This window comes from Myripristis murdjan, chromosome 3 (assembly GCF_902150065.1).
Source record: "Myripristis murdjan chromosome 3, fMyrMur1.1, whole genome shotgun sequence".
NCBI lineage: Eukaryota > Metazoa > Chordata > Actinopteri > Holocentriformes > Holocentridae > Myripristis > Myripristis murdjan.
This window is the reverse complement of record NC_043982.1, coordinates 41,420,407-41,440,735: the sequence shown is the minus strand read 5'-3', so window position 1 is coordinate 41,440,735 and position 20,329 is coordinate 41,420,407. Positions and strand designations below refer to the sequence as shown.

General features: G+C 41.2%; 1 protein-coding gene across 2 annotated transcripts in view; it reads right to left on the bottom strand.

Moving 5' to 3' along the window:
* luzp2 (leucine zipper protein 2) overlaps positions 1-17,011 on the bottom strand; it is a 190,525-nt gene extending 173,514 nt beyond the window's left edge. For both annotated transcript variants that reach the window (XM_030076543.1, XM_030076552.1), the window contains exon 1: positions 16,793-17,011. In XM_030076543.1, the coding sequence (XP_029932403.1) occupies positions 16,793-16,854 (62 nt within the window). In that variant the 5' untranslated portion in view covers positions 16,855-17,011. The remainder of the gene's footprint in view (positions 1-16,792) is intronic.
* Between the last annotated feature and the right edge of the window lie 3,318 nt (positions 17,012-20,329).

The window sequence follows — 20,329 nt, the reverse complement described above, 5'->3', positions numbered from 1 at the left end:
GATGAGGATGAATGACGTTGAATCGGTGCATAGACACACATCTGAACTATCTTGTCATGGGGATAAAATATCGGTTGGTGTGTTGATAGCAATATATTCTACCTGTCAACTACTGCAGCTAATGGGATGTATTTTCAGCAGCTGTGAGCGCTGGGATGTGTGTGCACAACGCGTACGCACGAGCAGAGCTGCGGCCGTGTATATTAAGCACGCGCGTGTGTGTGTGTGCCCCGGGATCTGTATTTTATGCACAGGCGGTACATGTGAAGTTATGCCTCGCGTAAAACGAGCAATCGCAATAGTGGCTTGCATTGTTTAAGGCGCTCCGGCTCTCCGTTTCGGGGCGCGGGAGCTTCTGCGCTCCTGGGGAAACAGCGCTTTGCAGCCAAATTGACATTCAGTGGAGTATGCCCCCCTCCTGTCATTTTGTCAACACCGTCACTGTGTGGAGCTCAGCCAAGCAAGACATCTGACAGACAGGCAAATGGGAGAGGTGGACTTCAGCAACATAACACCCTCTCACTGCCCTCTCCATACCCAGTCGTGAGGTTCAGTGCACATACACACACACACACACACACACGAGAGAGGAGAGGCCATGTTTTGTAACCTTGCCTTGCCTCTTTGCTTCCTTCCAGGCGGTTTGCAGTTGTCTTGGGCCAAATGAGCACAGATTGATCATAAAGATACAATCAGCGAGATGGTGAATCGCATCAATAGGTTTCCATTAGTTGTTAATGGTAAACCTGGCACTAAAAATGGATTGGCAAATAACAGCACCCCCCTTTAATCTTGGAAGCACCACTTAAGTACGCTGCTTTGGAATAAAGCATTATGACACTCGACGGAAACTGAACGCTGTGCGGAGTCTTTAAGGCGTCCTCGTGCCGCACTCGCATAGGAGTGCCGAGTTGCCAATCAATGCAAAAGCCCGTGATAATGCAAGCTTTGTGTTGAGATACACACCTCGGCATGAACAGCTGAATAATGATATGTTTAGTGTCACTGCGACTGGAAATATTGCTCTAATCTACGCCGGGCATTCGGCTCGCAGCGGCCACAAGATGATCCAAACTGTGGCGGCTTCTCCGACACTTCCCATTTCCTCATGCATTGTTTTTTTTTTTTTTTTTTTTTTCCAAACAGTGAATAAGCAGAAATCTCAAAAGTGCCATCATACGCTCAGGTCTGGGAGCATAAATACCTCAATCACTTATGGAACGCAGGCGTTTACGAGATAGACTGCTACCATGGGCATTATTGAATGCATTATCCATGTTAAATGCCCTGTGTCACTGGTGAAATCCTTCCCTTCTCCATACACACGGAACAACACACTTATCAGTCAGGTGTCATGGCAAAACACTGGGAAAACAGGGGCGATAGGGACTCGAATGGAACCAGCACTTGTCAGCCAAGATGGATCCTGACACCGGAATATGCTCAGGAAATGATTAGATAAAAATAACAGAATCCACCCGGGCGTCTTCGAGGAGGTGTGCTGGCGGCTGATAAAGGATTCAGATTTATGTAGCCTTCACTGAAAGAAGCAGATATTACGCTTCTTGAAAAATGGTGCGAGGGAGCTTGGCTGTGATGTACAGTACACTCCGTCGAAAGGATGGAGCAAATAAGCAGGGGTTAATAAAAGACGGGAAATGAAAAGCATGGCATCGCTGTGGCAGGTCCACATGATATCTTCAGAAATCAATTTCTGCTCTTGCACATGGAGGCTCCGTTTTGTTTGTCCTTGGATATTGACAGCATATCTTTTTCAAGCACACATGTTTATATACAAAATATATATATAGTATTTTTTTACTGAAGCCATTTGTCGATATACTCAGTTTGCTATTAGGACAAATACCTATGGAGACACCTGGCTTATGTGTTGCAGAAAAGAGGGAAGGGGTGAGAGCTCAAACAGCTTATCCAGGGGAAACTCGCATCATATATGTTTTATGGAATTTAGCTTATGACTGGTGAAAGCTTTACAGCAATCTGGCATCACAGGAATCCGCCGCAATTTTGAACAATAGCCGGCTGTGAGGAACATCTGTCCCACACAGCTGGAAATGGCCCATTCAACAGTTTAGAAACCAAATTGTACCAGTCATCAGTGACTAATGCGACGACTGACTGCACTCGCTCGAAATATCCTGTGGAGGATTTCAGAAATGTTATTGGACAAGTCGGACTGAAGTTTTAATTATCCTAACCTTCACCGAAATTGTTTTATTTCTTTAACCCTCCTATTATGTTTGGGGTCAATTTGACCCCAGCCAATGTTTAACGTCGCTAAATAAATGATTAACGTCATTTTTTTTTTTTTTTGCTTCATATTTAATGACTGTTCCTAATGTAATGGGCACTACCAGGTAAAGATGAAATTCACATGATGATATGTTTTCAATGTCCTGTACACACTTTGTAACGCATTGGTTATAAATAACAAAAATCTGTACTTAGAAATAATATAAAGCCATTAAAACACCAAAAATTAATATTTATTTCCAGTTTTAGGTCAATCAGTGAGATTTTATGGTGATTTGAATATTTTTCCATTGTCGGCTAATAGGAATACTGGATGTATAAATGGGGGTGGGAGGGAGTTATGTTTTATTTAAAGGGCTATTTAGGTAATCAACAAAGAAACATAAAGTATTTGACACATAAACTTTGATAACAATTTTAGTTATAATAATTTTGTGGAAGTTTAAACTGCAGGGGTCAAATTAACCCCAAACATAAAAGATGTTAAAAAATGTGAACATAACAGGAGGCTTAAACCGTTCGGCTATCTCTTTTTTTTTTTTTTTTTTTTTTTTTTTTGCGTGACGAACAGGTGAAAATGGCGTGCCTAATTCAAGTTATTATCACATCATCCAATTTGTGGTGGAGGGATGTGATGAATGTATAATTCACGGCCACAACACATCTGCATTTCAGAGTTCACGCTTGTTACATGAATTTTTTATGGGACGGTGCCGGGCCCTGGCTGAAGATTTGACCGTGAATCTCTCACCGCCGCGGAAAAACCAGGCGGATGCAGCCGCAAAATTTACGGCAGCCAACGTCCACAGGGCGTCGCCTCGCATTGCAGCCCGACTGTTTATCCTGCGCTTCCACTCCAGTCGGTCCAAGCCTCCTCCTTTCATATGCCTCATGTATCACATCATCTCCCTTCCTGTCATATGTCTCATCTCCCCATGGCGCACTGAGCTCTACTGAGTAAACAGACTGCCGAGTGCTGGACCACAATATTAGGTCAGGACTTAGTCTGGGGTGGATTACAGTGTCTCTGGTCGGAGTGTAACTTGCTGAAAAATATGCCCGCTCCAAGTCTCTGCCTCCCACAGTTGCCCAAACTCGTCTCCTCTCAATAGCGATTCTTTCTTGATTTGTTCTCCCGCATGCACAAATCCAATTTAATGCATAGGGGTCTCACTCTAAAAGGGTAAGGATTCATTTGTTTCCCCTCAATCACGGCCGCCACACACTTAACAGGGTATGTGAGCGTCGCAAGTTTGCACGGCGTTAAGGGGTGTAAGTTTGCGGATTTGTGAGTGTGTTTGACACGGAGGGGTCTTTTACCTGGCACCTGTGTTTTTTTTGGGGCTGATGACATTAATCTAATCCCAGATGTGATGCCTTATTTTCCAAATTGCTTTCCAACTAAGCCTCTCCCTCGCTATGCTTTTCCCGACTCATTCGCTGGCCCGACTAAGCTTAGCACATGCCGCCTCTTGCCACTTTCTCAATTAACCGGCCAATTATCTCTTTTCTATGGGTGCCATTTTGTTTCAAGCAAGTTTGCTTATTTCATGAGCAAAGCCACTTGAAATGCCCCCATGTCTCAGTGCAGATTGCAGTAGACGTCCATTTAACACAAGGAACCCCCTCTCATACTCGTACAAGCACTTTACTGCAAAGACAGCATAGTCCCCCTAGCCATTTTCTTATGCATTTTCTAATTTCTTATTCGCTATCATCAATATCATGTCACATCTCCCTCTGTGGTTCACCTACTAGCTACTGACTGCAAATGAGGGCTTAGTACATGGCTAATCTTTCATAAGGTCATACATTTCCTGGTAGGTTTTACTGCTAGATACAAGTAATTATTTAATCCTTTGCTCAAATTCCACCAGACACACCAGCAGGCATATTCTCTAATTTGGAAACATTGCACATTGAACCTGGGTCAACCTTTAGTCGCAGCCGTGTGGCATTTTTTTTTTTTTTGCCGAGGTAAAAGAGGAGCCTTTGTCAGTTTTTGCTCGACAATAAATTGCGAACAATAAGAAAAGAACAGCGAGGCGGATCGAGCGCTTTTTGAAGCGGTGCACAGACGAGCGTCCGGCGCGAGTGAATGACAAACAGCGACGTGAGACGCCTGCAAATCTCACACAACACATAGGAGGATGTGTTTGTGTGCAGCGAATCAAAGGTAAACATTTCAGCGGTTGAACATCCTGTTATTTGCTTGTGTGCTGCCACGGCTCGCGCGGGGTAGGAGAAATCAGGAGGGATTTTAATGGAAATGACGGGGCCATTAATGACAGCATGGGAGTAATGACAGCGTTGATGAGCAGGCCAGTCTTGACAGATAGACAGCGACAGAACTAAAGAGAGACGAATGCTGTCACATAATAAACATATTGATACAAAGGGACACACCACTGAGCTCTTGCTTATGTGATTTAAGCGTTTTGTGTAGCGCTGTATTATTTATGATTGTCTTCTTTTGTTCATGCCAAAACCAATATTTCCACACTCTCTGATCTCTCTAATAATTTGTGAATAATGCCTCTGAGCACTTTGGTTCATTCCATAGTGAACCAATTATGGGCCATTAACCAGCCAAAAGAGTAAAATGGGGGAATGGATAGATTGCTGGTGGCAGCCTAATGATTAGACAAGAGGGCCTCTGACAAAGAGTTGAAACCCGACACTGGCTGGGAAAATCGGGTTGGAGAAAGTGAATGAGCAATACTTTTGGTGTCCCTTGACAACGCCTGTTGTGGCGGTTTTGAGCAAGCACTAAACAGCACTAACTGCATCAGTGGAGCTTTTCGGTGCAACATTTGAACAGAGCATCGCGGCTGTGTAGGCCAGCTCCCAGGTGTGAATGAGTCTAACTTTATGAATGTGAAACGCCGCCGCCTCTCCACTCGCCGACACCTCCCCGGGTAAATGAAAGGTTACAAAGACGTGAGCTGGGAGTCGTGCAAACAAGAAAATAATTCAAACAATGGGTAAGACGCCGTCGTGGTGCTGTTGTGGTGCTGCGACGCTGACAGTGACATCGCAGGCTGGCATTTAAACCTGGTGTTGGCATCAATGTGAACGTCCCCGAGGAATTACATAACATTAGAAAAGACAGGCTGGTATGGCAGAGCCTAATAAAGATTTGCTCTTCAAGACTATATCTGCTTGAGTGTCAACCTTCACCCGTCAAGAAAGTGTGTTTGTAGTCCTCACCCCCCCCCCCAGACCCTCCCGATTCAAACTCAAATGTTGATTGATGTGAGGATAAAGACAACTAATGACCTGCCTCTGTCACTCACCGCGCCGTCTGCCTCACACAGCCCTTAGATGTGGGCTTTGCTCTTGAACTGTTTTATTTAGTTGACACTCATTCAAAGTGATGGATAATGGAAGCGCGCATAATAATATTCAAAATTATTAATGTAAAGAGTGCAGTGGTGCCCTGAGCCTGTAATAAAGAAAGGAACTTTTCACCAACATGAACGCTGAGGTTGTGCAAAATTTGACATCGCTCATTTTCCCACATTAGTTTTCAATTTGGTGTCACTTTATGGATTTGCACGGCCAAGGATATTCTATCCGTCGTCTAGGGCTGTGCCATATGACGATGTCGTGCAACGATAAAAAAAAAAAAAAACATTTCTCATTCCGTGTTATGCTCTATCGTTTATTTCATTGTGTCACAAATCAAAGTAAATGGCCTTGGTAACTGACACGGTCATATTGTATTTTATATTTTGTTTAATGCTTAATTGAAAAATTTGCACAAAGGTTCCAAATAAAAAGAGAAAAATAATGAAATTACCTTTTATTTGTCAAGAATGTAATTCAAAATATAATAAGAAATAATCCTTTATGTGGTGATTTTATATAAAATACTCTTGTATCTTTATATAAAATACTCCATAAAGCCATAAAATACTCTTGTATCTTGCTTCATTCATTATGAATGAAGCAATATATTGTGATATATATATATATATATAGATAGATAGATAGATAGATAGATAGATAGATAGATATATCTATATATAGATAGATAGATATAGATATAGATATATCTATGTAGATATATATATATATATATACATATATATAGATAGATAGATAGATAGATAGATATATCATATATATCATATATATCTATATATCGATATATCGATATATATATATAAATATATATCGTTATTGGGATATGAAATGACCTACACTGGGATATGAGATTTAGGTCATATTGCACAGCCCTACTGCTGCAGTATTTTCTTCAGTCTAGAATTATTGCAGCCATTTTTGTTAATATTGTAAGTAAGTCATAAATTGCTTTGTTATTGGAAACGGTTTGGAAACATTTCGTCAGTTTGCATATGTCCAAACAATTCTATCAGCGACATTCATGGCCTTTTATAATGGGCAAAGGGATCACTACAGTTACATAAAACTCTAGTTGTTCATAGATACAGGAGAGTGATTGTAAAAAATCTCAAAACTTGCAGTTGAGTGACAAAGCACTGGGACTGCCGCAGTCAGTGTCATCATTTAAATGCTGTTTTAAAATATTTTACCTAATTAAAGTTTTTCCTGAAACTGAACGTTTTAGGTCATGTGACCCTCCGTCTAATGACTTCACCAATTCAGGTCATGTGACTCTGAGTCTAATTACATTCTTAAAACTCTCAGTGTTGAAAGGCTGGATGACTATCAGTTAATTATACTTGTCAAACATTTATAATTATCAGCCTAATGTAAAGTACACTGTTCTTGCTCGGTGCATTTATTCAAATGCGCCTTATCTTGGAGTCTCAGTCCCAGTCACTAAAATGACTATCTGGAATGAACAAAGAGGCTATTGATACAAAAAAAAAAAAAAAAAAAAAAATTTAAGACATCACTTAGATCACATTCGGGGATTACAGATGTGGAAGGACGGATTGTCTGTCAGTCTCAAACCGAAAGGGATCGCAGGAAGAATGGAAGATAATGCCACTTTGGGTTAGATCTAATGCCATGACTGACTTCTACATTAAACGACACATGAAAGGCCCTGAGCACCAGCCTATAGGGGTCAAAAGAGTGCAGGAATGACAGACGCGAGTGAGTAACGGCTGTACTCTCCCTTGAAATTCAAAAGCGAGCGGGAGGCGATTCCATTGTGGAAAACTCATTCTGACTCAGAGCTGTTATGTTCCGTCTCGCAGACAATCCACGGCAAACAACGGAGCCGTTTTATAAAAAAAAAAAAAAAAAAAAAAAAAGTCGCGCCGCGCTGACGAGGGACGGTGTTCGGCTTTTGTTTACTGCGGTCATACATCTTCCCCCTCGGTGTGGAGCACAAAGCCATGCCTTCCACTAATGACTCATCACTGGAGGAACATCAGCGTCATGTTTACAGGGAGTCAGCAATTAGCTCCCTGCCAATCACAATTGCGGCTGCGGCGGAAAAACACTAATGTCCATAATGACGAGCAACAACAACAACAACATGCAGGAGTCATGCGTTGGGTGATACAGCATCAGAATTTAAAATAATAATAATAATGGCATCAAAATGAGTGTGTCGTTCCGACGGCTGTAATGAATTCAAGGTGTACGGAGAGAACGGCAACACAGGAAGTGTGACAAGGAGCCTGTGAACTGCAAAAGGAATGGGACAGACTAATTATGACTCTTAGGACTGTAATGTTTGATGTGGCAACAGCTGTTGTAGCGCACGTCTTTATCTGAGGACCCCCGATTCGTTCTGCAAGCCTTCGTCGAATACCAAATGACCGATATGAGCATCTTCAGTTTTTGCGCTCCACACACTTGCATATGTCACACGCTGAGGCAAAACACAGTGGGACAACACACACACACCATCAGTGCGAACGTGGCTGAATTTCGGTTGCCAGGCGATATCTGTCATTATCGGGAACATGCAGAGAAATGGTAGGAGTGGGTTAGAAGGCTGAAATGAGGTCAGTGATAAATGAAAGGCAGACATCAGTGTGGTGAGAGATGGGGTTTGAGCGAACTGCTAAACAAGTTGTGTATTGATCACGGCCCTGCCAAAAAAAAAAAAAAAAAAAAAAAAAAAAAAAAAAAACACCTACAGTAAAATGTTCTCTTTAACAGGCAGCTTGCTGAGTCAGCTGGCAGGCGGACATAACAGTGCAGTTAGTGAACTGTGTGATAAAGGACGCTCTGTTTTGAAGTAATACAAATCAAATTATTTACAGTAGAAAAAAAAATCTTGGGATGATATAGTCCTGAAAAGTAAACTTCCAGCTGTACTGTTTGCTGATTTTTTTTTTTTTTTTCCCTAGCATGGCAGAGGCATTACCTAATTGACTTACATTCATTATCCACAGCCTTAGCCATAACCAACTTATGCCTAACCCTACCCTTGGCCAATAAGCCAAAATGGCCACTCAGAATGTAAAAGATGATTTAGCCATCCTTGGAAAAAACAACACTGTTTCTATATGTGTGCCATGATGGTGTGTACCATAAGCTATGGGTCAACTAATAACAATAACAGGCCATAGAGGTGATATGCAGCGGGTAGTGTTGTGTGATTTAGCCTCTGCACTCTGTAGGTGGGTTTGTCAGTGCTCAGTGGCTTCATTCAAACCTCTAGATCATCAGTGCAGCTAGATATTTTCTATTAGATGTGATGCTGCAGCCATAAAACAAGGGCATCTTGGGTTTGAACATTTCACTCAATGTAGCTTCAGTGGAGCGCTGCAACCGGCGGATACAGAAAATATACGTGACACTGTCGTACAGTATGGAAAAGAAAAGGTTTTCTCTAACTCTGAAGCTGCTTACATTGACATTTAAGGGGAAGCTGGTGTTCAAGGGGTTAATGCAGCCAATTATTATCCAGTATACCAAAACTGTCAATGCCAACGAACCCAGTGTATGAATACATTGGCGTCAACTTGCAATGGTGCATGTACAGTGAGGAAATACTGTGGAAATATACATTTTTTTGTTCTGTTCTCTATTACTACGGCCACACAACTTCAATTTGACGTTCCTAAATATGCAAAAATATAATGAAAATGACATGCTTTACCCCTTCTACTTTACACAGACTATCTTCAGAAAAAAAAAATAGAATGTGCAATATTCTATTTGACTGGAGTTTCTCAATCTCCTTTCTTATATAGTATTCATTGCTTTCTTGCTTACCCACAATGATTCCCTCCACCTCCTTGCATACTGTTTTTTTTTTTTTTTTTTTTTTTTTTTTTTTTGGTACACCTACGGCCTAACAACACTCTGTAAGAGTTCATCTCCTGTCAGCTCCAATCGCAGTGTGACATTACCTGCTGCGGGAACCTGACAAAGCAGCCAAGAAAAAAAAAAAAAAAAAAACTGCACAAAAAGAGAAATAACACCTGCTACTTCATTAGACGGCAGTAATGGCAAAATATGTTTGAAGGTTGTCAATTTAAATCAGTAATTCTGTTCTGTGTGAGTCTGGTGGGTGTCGCCCGAGTCTCTGTGTAGCTGTCTGAGGGCAGAATTCACTGTCATTTAGTTTGGAAGGAATAATAGCACGTGGACATTTCTACCGCAGACATGCATGAGGTGAACCCATCAATCCTCCAACTGGCCATCGCTACACGCAAATATATAAAAAAAATATTTTGCACATATTGTCCTGGTTTCAAGTTGTATGTGTCCTGACAAATATCTGTAAAACACCAAAATGTCCCCGTTTTCCACCTTCACTACAAAAATTCTTGCTATTCACAGCTGTAATGAGAAATAAACATACACACATGATATTCCCAAAAATGATCACTGTTTTCCTCTGAATCTAACGGTGCCAGAGACGCAGCAATCTGTCCTCCACCGCGACGTCATGTTCAACACAGATTTCGCTAGCAGATCCCCACAGAAGCGTCTTGCTGAGCGAGCACTTGTTGTGCGTCCCCGTTCCCACATTTCTGAGCAAATATGGACATGTTATACATCAAAAATATTCCACGTTTTCTGTTGAATCTAATGATGCCAACGGGTCGAAACGGTTGCAAAAATAGCTGGCAGAGAATCCGGCGTGTCACAGTCAAGGGCTGTTTCGCCCGGCAGCCTGCGCGTGTGCACACTGACAAACACTTTGTTTCATTTTTAAAGGTATCTGACAATCAATAAATGTTATATTACACCGGCGCTATCTTTGGGTTTTGTGTTTGCTGGTGTTATTATACAGTTTTCAACAAGGTTTTGGCGGATTTTTTAGGAGACAAAACAATTTTTCATCTGCTGAGGCGCTGTGCGTGATGTGGAAAGGTGCGGTGAAAGCCCACGTCTAATGGTCCGTGTGCTGCGTGCGGAAATAATTGTCTCCCGTCCTGATGAAAACTCCTATGGTGCATGAATAAGCGCATATATGAGCACATGCATAAATATGCGGCACATAAGGGTCTCGGCTTGGGGGGTTGAAAATATGGTCACCCTATCTAATTCCCTTGACTTATTCACCGTTAGATCCATTACTTGCCTTTTTGCTCGTCATGTGTATTAATGTTTGATTACCTTCAGCCGCATCAAGTAGTGCTCCATCCCTGCTGTCCGCATTCTCATGCCAGGCAAGCGGGGAGATATCACCCTGTCTGCTGTATACTGCATGAGAGGCTGATGCGATTCAACTATGAAACTTCTTGTTCCAGGAAGTGGGGTAACAAGCAATCTATGAGTCAGACTTTGAATGTTTAAAGAACAAACACAGCCGTTATACGTCTGGAGAGAGGGATGACAGCAGGTGCAGAGCTTAAAATGTGGCCTGGAATATAAAACGTGCGGTATATTCTTCACCTAGCACCGATCGTTGTGTCCTTTTAATTACTTTCTCATTTGTAGGAGCCACCCAAGGTTCTGTTTATTGTAGCCCACTTCATTACTGTCATGCAGCCAATGTGGTTGCCATGGTGCGGCCATTACGCTGTGTCCTTTGAATTTCAATTATCATTCACAGACTGATTTGTGCGGAGGACATTACCAGGCTACACAAATGTCATTTTCTTTCATCTTCAGGTTAAAAACCCCACCCCTCCAAGTCATATCTATAATCAGGTCTGTGCAGAAGATGTTCATTTGATTTGCTTTTTGCACTGTGCAGAGGGTAAAGCATGCAAGTCTTTTTCCTCTATTTCTATTTTTTAACACCATAGTTATGCTGCATGGTCCATATGTGACGTAATCAAGTGTTACCTTTGCGAAATAATTAAAAAAGAGCCCCGTTGTGTGAGGGATGCCGTCTTGCTCGTCGCACACTTTCACCGCTTCCCGGCAAACTGCTGCTTTGCAAAACACATAACTGCTAATGCGTGGGTATCGGTTCAAACATGTCAGACTTCCCAGTGTCTTGTAATATAAATAACCCACCACTTCATTTAGGTAATGATGGACCTCTCACTCAATAACAATCAAGACAACTTAACTGGCAACGAAGCCAAGTCTCATTCGAAGCAACGAAATACAAGCAAGCGCTGCACTTCACATTTACTTAGGTAAGCGATATTTGTTCAAAATGGCTGCCCTTTCATCACCCAAGTGCTAAACAATACTGGAGGAGAAGAGGTGGATTGCTTTCACTTAGTCATTATCCCCCCGCTAACCATTTGCAGTCCATCAATGTATGGATTGACATTACCATCTCGCTTTAGTCAATAGTTAGGTCTAATTCCCCATCCTCTCCACACTTGACCTCTAGTCAATTCTTACTTTACCAATGTGTCAGACAATGTTTGTGACTGACCCGGCTCTATATCTCTCAGATAAAAGCCTCAATCTGGAGAGTCCCGAATGCACAGCAACCCAGTACCTGCATTCTCCTGAATCCTTCTGCATTCTTTGTTGTCTTTTATTATTTTAAGTGAGCTGACAAAAGCTACGTAATGTAAGAAGGATAGGCAAAATAAGCCAAGGTTTCAGCCTATACCTTTTCGGTCAGTGTATATTTGTATATATCAAATATTTGTTTTCTTTTTTCCAGTACTGAAAGGAAATGAAATACTATTTATTGTTTAAAAATATGTGTATAAGATGTTGTCTATTTATATGTGTATTTGATTTCTGCAAGTTGAAAATGACCAAAATAAAAAAAAAATAAAAAATCAAATTCACTTCATTGTACAACAAGGTTCAGTGTGCAGAACACCAAGCTACACAGGAAGGATTGAATATAAGTGTATTTTACTAAAATATGCAAATTTCAAATATAACAAAAATGTAAAAAGGATAATAGGCATGGAAAAGGAAGTAAGGCATTGTGCGTCTTACACGGGTCACAGTCAGGAAGCCGTGTGCTGAACTGTATGTTTGTGTTCGAGTGGTTGATCTATGAGATGCCATGTGGAGTTTCTCTCCTTTGGCCTACATTTTGATTGAATTGACTGTCACCTGAAAGAAAGTGTTGCCTGGATGTGAATGATTATCTGCAGAATTTTCTCGGATCAGTGAGCAGGCGGCAGATTGAAACAAAGAAGGGAACTCCTGTTGTGATTCTGCATCAAGAACAAAGGCGAGTAGCCGCCTCTGGTCCGTCAACACACAAACACAAGACGAGCCACATCTTAGTTCACCTTACCTACTTGCATACAAAATCTCAGGCATCAGTAATCTCAATTCTAATCTCAACCAGGGCTTAAAATTAACGTCTTGGTTCAATAGCCGATGTGGCTCGCGGTTTTTTAAAAAGGCGCTGGCCAATCAGCATCTGCACCCACCAAAATCTCCCATCACACAAAAAGTCATGCACAGTGCAGTGATCAAAAAGCTTGGGACAGAGTTGTTACTATACACATGCTGTTTCAATAACTCACTTACTGTAACCAAGTAGCTCTACAGTGTTCATTTTGGGTCTTTTAACACATGAATATATATGAAAATGCACTTAAGCCGCCCACCAGCAAGCTGTTGGTTAGGAAGTTATTGTATTTGTAAAGAGCACAATACTGTTTTAGACCAAACCGGAATTAGAATATAATTTGAACCACTGCAGACTCTCAATTATTCCAACAGGTATGAAGGGGCGGGGCTCAGATGATGTAATTATGAAGGGGGCGGGGCTCTGTGACGTGCTTCCACAATGTGGGTCACAATGTGTAATAAAGTCAAACAGATACAGAGGAGAGTAAGAAAAAGCGAATCTCGAGAGGCTCCGGTAGTTTTACAGTATATTTCAAATGCTGCATGATATTTGAAATATGCAGTATTTTAATTTGTAATTTGAAAAGTGAACAGCTTTTGGATACTGCCAGATACTAATTTATTTTCAGCTCTATCCATGATTGTACAGTAGATATGATAGATAGATACATTCATACATAGATACATAGATTCTGATAAGAACCCTGTTGCAGATACCAAATTCCTATATCATGCATTATTAATCAGTGCAAAGACCAGGCAGTCCAGTTAATTATTTTACAGCTCAGTGCTGTCATGCACAGATATCAAGGACAACAGATTCTCACCTACTTTGAACCTATCAAATTTCAGGGTGATAACCTAGGCTGATAATATCATGTATCATTCATTATTGCTATTGCGTAGGTCTGTCATTAATAACCAAATCTCATACCCTGCCTTCCTTTTCATGTCTGACCCGATGTTACATTAAAGAGGCTCTCCATTTCATGTACAGTACGCTCATATTCGCAGCCAGATGCAAAGATATTAGGCAATGCTGCATGTTTGTTTCAGTGTAACGTATGAGCCGAGGCTCTCTGTGGGGCTTTAATTGCTGTCCAAAATGCACTTAAATATTTGATGTTGTTGAGATCCCACCTGGCATCACCTCCCTCTGCAAAGGTAAGAGACATCAAACATGGTGTCAAGAAAATGTGTCAAAAGAAATTGCAAGAAATCCACTGAGAGGGAATATTTGAAAGTATAAAAAGGTGGAGCTGTTTGATCTTTAGAGAGAGAGAGAAAAAAAAAAAAAAAAAAAACAAGCCACATGCAGAGGAGCAGTCTTCCAGTGGTCGCCTCCCCACCCTGAACCAGAGGTGGACAGTCGGATCCCACGGGACCGGTGTCAATGCAGGCTTTTGTTCTGGCTAAGCACCAATTGATTTCTGCAATGGCAAGAGCCCTGCACCACTCCTCCCTGGCCTGAATGCCCAATCAATTCATTACAATTAAATCTTTCTTGCTCAACTTGATGCATTTCGCTTTAATTATCAAGTCCGACAAGGAGAAGGAATTGACACAGAAATAGCTAATTTCACCTCTAGCATTCTTAAAAGGCTGAGAGGAATGTGCTTGTATAGTGCATCATATTTTCTATTGTATGACAGCATTCTCGCATGTTGATGACTTCTTTTTTTGAATTCTCATCATCCTGTTTGAAAAGTATGTCAGTGCTTTTGCAAGATTTTGCGTTTCTGGAATCAAATCTAGCATAGACTAAGGGTTGCTGTGTAGCTATCATAGTGCGCAAATTGAAATTGTTCCTAGTCCATTAATTCTCCTCACCTGGGGCGACTCTATCAGGTCAGATTGTCCAGGTTGAGACTAATGAACTGCATGAACTGGATTTTTTTTTTTTTTTTTTCCCTCTTGCACCACTGATGTGATGCTATTGAGTCAAGCAAAGCATAGCAGAGCAACGCAAGGACTGAATGGCTCTAGTCACAATTCATTTTCCTGTTCCAGGTGCCCCCACCCGTCTGTCCCTTCAACGTGACACTAATACCACAAAAGGGCGGATGTCACATATGGTATGTCTTGTTTGTGGCCAGTGTTCCTCAAGGATTGCGTTGAAGTAGCACATTTAGTGAAGTGAAATGTTGCTAAACAGCATGCATGTTGTACACAGAAAAACACCGAAGCTAAGAAAGCTGTTTTCTGTTTTCAAAGAGCAGTTTTCAACCCCAAATGCAATAGGTCAAAGCGAGTGGGGGCAAACCAACAAGCAAAAACAAGCTCTTTACTAAACCGAGCTGTGCTATTGAGGTGGCCGACAAGCACTAATTATATTTATGTGTTAATTACTTTCCATGACATTCCCTCAGTGGAGATACAATCTATTCTGACCCACCAAAGAGCCACTGTAACACTTCCCCCTCCAATTAGCATCCAGAGGTCATCTCATAAGCTCACAGTTTACAGTTGGCTACACTGTTTAGAGACGAAAAGAAAGACTAAATCTCAATAAGTACATAGATGTTTTCGATGGGCCCCTGAAAGAGGAGAATCGAATGATCTGTATCCATAATAGTCAAAAAAACGATGGGTGATAAAACATATCCAGTGTTTCCAAAAGTGCTGCCCGATTAATGCAGATGGAGATTTGCCTTGTGTGAGTGTTAAATATGTAGGTGTGTTAAAGGGTTCACAAGTGCTTAATTTGCTGCCTACTAAATTCTAGAGGTTAATACATCAATACAGCTCCTTGTTACATGAGTCATGCATCTTGAGTGTACTTCTCTGCTATTGACAATTACTGTGTGTTGGATATAGGCAATAACCTTGACTCCTTTCTCTGTACAGCCGGGTCTAAATTCTATATCCAAAGGCAAAAACAGCAATTCAGGGTCAATTAGCGTTTGGCATGAGTCCACCATTTGAATTATGCATGTGTATGTTTTCTGTTATTAACAACAAAGCCCGAGTTGCAAGCCGTCTTCCTCCATGTGCACGCATTGCTCAACAACTGAAGTGAACCCAGCGTTGCTCTTATTCACCGAGCAAAGATGAAAACAGTGCAGAACTGTTTCAGCACTGAGGAAAAAAAAAAAAAAAAAGAAAAAAAAAAGAAAAAGAGGAAAGGCAAGTTTCATAATGCATTCCTTCCTGCATGTGATGTCTCCATGGTATAGTCAAAGCCCTGATTTTTCTCTCACGACTCTCATTAAAGCAGTGGTGTCAGGCACTGGATGAGAAGAAGGATGATTTTATCAATGATTTAATTAATCATCAAAACTCCCTCTCTCCACACAATTCTCTTTCTTCGTTCTTCTTGCCCATCACTCTTCCTCCAGTTTCTCCCAATGCCTTGCAATGCACACACACACACACACACATGCACGCACGCACACACACATGCACAGACACACAGCACACACATCTGCTCTCTTTCATGACACTGCAACACAAGTAGCCTTTTCCTTTTTCCCAGTTTCTGACTTCAACTTGCTCCCTCCCAGACCAGCAAGCAGCAAAACTCTCAACAAGCAATGTCACCCACTATTCAGCTCCAGCAGGCGTTGCATTCAATGAATTACACCACAAAAGGACAACTGTCTCTTAGCCTGCCCAGAACTGATGAGGAGAATAGCTTAGTTCAACAGATAAGCTCTTTCTTCCTCCCTTTAGTCCTTCAGTCTCCTAAAAAAAACATGCTTAGCACACAGAAATCCCCTGCCAGAAAGAAGGCTCAACCTATTTGGCAGGACTGAGCAGAACCTCAGATTAGTATAATCTAAGATTGGCCATTGTGCGCATTGAACCTAGCCCCTTTTGTTTCAGAGTCTCTGACGGGGTGAAACTGACACAAAAGCCTCTCCTTTTATTTCTGACTTACCTGGTGTTGAGACTCAGAGCTGGACAGAGAAGCAGTAGGCAAATAGCTTGGATGAATTTCATAGCTGTCTCACACTCCCGGTCCTTCTGCCCTCTCAGATGGTTTGCCTTTTTCCCCGTTTCTCTCTCTCTCTCTCTCCACTCTCTAGCTCTCCCACCGGCTGCCTGGGTTTTTAGCGCACTCTCTCACACACGCACCCAGACACACAAGCAGCGGGGCAGACAGATGCAACACAGTGGCTCGGCGAGAGGGAGGATCTCTGGCTTTAAATAACACAGGGACACGGACCGACTTGCTAATGGCAAGAGGGAGGGAGGGGCTGAATCAAGAGGGAGATGTGGGAGTGATTCAGAGATGGCAATGTGATGTCAGCACCCAGTCCAGCCATTGGTGAGAGGTTTTCCTCCCATTGTTCCATGCTGGTTGCTCCAACAACGCGCCTCTCCATTCATTTTAATCTCCCTATTACCACCTTTACTCCGAGAGGTGGAGATACAGGGGAGCAGCGAGCTGGAATAGCAGGCAGGGTGGTCGGTGCAGGCGGGCACTCATTCCCCCTTGTATCAGTTTAGTAGAAAGTTTTAAAGAATTATATTTTATGAATCCTCATGTTTAAGCAACCAGCAAACCTATTTTGTCCAGGATGAGCCAAATTATGTATAACAAGACAGCTGTCAGTCTTTAAAATAAGATAATAATAATTATAATAATGTTAATAATAATAATAATAATAATAATAATAATAAGATAAGATCAGATAAGATATTCCTTTATTAGTCCCACAGTGGGGAAATTTCACGCATTGCAGCAGCAAAGTGGATAGCAAAAAATAAAAATAGTCTAACATGAATGACTGGAAATAATAATAATATAATGCAATGAAATGTAATGCAATACATTATAATATAATATAACTGATGTAACACTTTTCCCATTGTTTACAAATCACAAAAAAAAACAGCATTTAAGGGACATTTTTTGACAGTGAGAGGCAAATGTGACGTTTGGACGACACATCCTGCCCATCCTTAGGCATTCAGGAAAAATGTCGCCCCCTGGTGGATCTTTCTTGTCAGTATTCCTTTTGAATTAAAGACAAAGTATCTAAATTTGGTGGCATGGTGTGTGGCAATGAAGTCAAAAAAAAAAAAAAAAAAAACAGATGTTGTTACAAGGTTGGCCTGATGGTGTCGCTATGGAGCAGCGCCACATGTGATCTGTCAAAATTTGAGGTCTATCCCAAATATATAACATCATAAACAACATAAATAAATTAAATCCCATATGTTTCCTCTAATATCAGACATTTAGGAATTATTACTTTTGTTTGTGCATCTTCACTGCCAAATTCCTTCCTGCGCATCTCACCAACGGTCTGAATTTTCAAAAGTTTATTCATGCCGAGTGCAAAATGTTGTTGAGATTGGATCAATTCTGTAAAAAAAAAAAAAAAAAAAAAAAAACAGCAGAAAATAAGTAGCATATACGCATATCATTACATAAGCAAATAGTTTGCATATAGCACATAATTGACAGACTCACATACAAACTAAGTTAATTTGCTAATTTCATGTATTTGAGGCAAGCTTAGGCTGCAGTAGATATTGGTCAACATGTAAATTTGCTTATTACAGTGCCACCTTCTGGGCAATTGGTGTAATTTTGCAGCTAAGTGGTAGGCAAGACTTGAAACATTTCCACTAAATTTTGTTGCCCTGGCACTGACAGCCTCTGATTCAAAGGCTGTTTTAGGCCAGAAAGAGCAAGGAGGAGAGAAAGAGGAAGAGGATTCCCAAGGACAACGGGGTTTTACACCTAATTACTTTCAAGTAAGTCTACACAAGTGTGTTTTGAGATGTGATTTAAAGGCAAACACTGACTCTTCCGGCCAAATGTCCCCTGGCAGGCGTTCCACAGCGTTGGGTCTCTGAACAGCAAATACCCGTTCCCTGTTCACTTACTTTAGTTTAGTTTATTGAATGTATTTATATCACGGACCGCGTAAACAAATACATTATTCCCAAACAAAGAGAAACGACGATTTGTATCAAATTCTGCAGCCATTAAGGAATATAAATATCCACTAATGGGAACATCTAACTTCAGCTTCTTGACACATCTCTTTGGAGTTTTAGTTTGACCTCTTGAAAGGGAGCGAGGCTTGAACATGATGTAGAGGATTGTGTGGATGTTCCAAGTGAGGCTCCAGTTCATGTAATACAGGCAGAATATTAAGCAGTCTATAAAAAAAAGGTGGAGGTCACACACCATAGGCGTGATAAATGATTTCCATTACAGGTTTAATAGAGTTTGGAGTCCATTGTGCCCCAGTAGTAGCCCACTCACCGCACCGAATGACTTCCACCCATTTATTTGGTCTAATTAGAAGCTCATGCATGAAAACCCGTAGTGACCGGTTGTAATGAGTCTCCTAGACCACAGCTTGCCTAAGTTAGCAGGGAGAGCGTCCTCAGTGGACCTCCATAATCTGTCTTAATCATGTATCACATCAGCCAGAAACTTGCAGTCCCGGCGCTCGCAGCCAACCTGTTGAGCGTCTTATCGTAATGAAGAATAATTACCATAAAATGAACATTGTTGATATTGTGCAGGATTATACGTGGATAAATACCATTGCTAATCCTAAATGTCTCAATGTTTAATTTGTATATTTTGTTTATGGATGCCTCATTGCAATTGTCACCGGGCGCGAACTGGATACGTGTTCTGTTTTCCGAGGGCTCTGCATGGCCAAAGGACACCTTCAAATGAGAATATATGTCAATATGCTTTTAGGCTTTGAGATGTCATTATACATTTCCCGGTCAAGTCTTTCCAGTTGCCTTTCCTGAATAAGAACACAGAATCGCATCGTTTCATTTGGGCATGTTAGAGTAAATGAGAAATTAAAAAGGCTGGCGTGGAGGTCCGTGAGGCACGTTGAGAATTTACATTATTACAAGTGCACATTTTCTCCTCTCGCATACTTCCTCAAATCATCTCTTAATGCCTCTAAGCAAGTCAAAGTCATAAACATCCAAGAAGTGATGCAACAGAAATCTTACTCAGGCAATTTTCAACATTTTTTGGCTATGAAGTAAAAAAAAAAAAGTTAAAATCTCAGCTTTGCACTCCCACTGTGTTTTGACTGTGGAAGAAATGATGAATATTGATCATAAACAGCATAATAAGGCTTCAGGAGGAAGATGATTTGATAGAACGGTGCAGCACTGGTTTGCACTTTTAAGGATTCATTTGACAGTGACAAAGTCGCACGCTGCTGATTTCTACCGCGCAGGTACTTATTTTTATATTTCAGCATTAATTGCTCTGTGCGTGTGTGTGTGTGTGTGTGTGTGTGTGTGTGTTTTGTGTTGTGAGAAGCAGCTTTATGTGAATCTTTTAAAAGCAACGAAAAGGCAGAACTTGCCAACTGGCTGTCAAAATAGCATGCACTGCTGACTCGCCTCTGAAGCCATATATTCTTTATATTTGAAACCTTTATTTATCCAGAATATGTTTTTTTTTTTTTTTTTT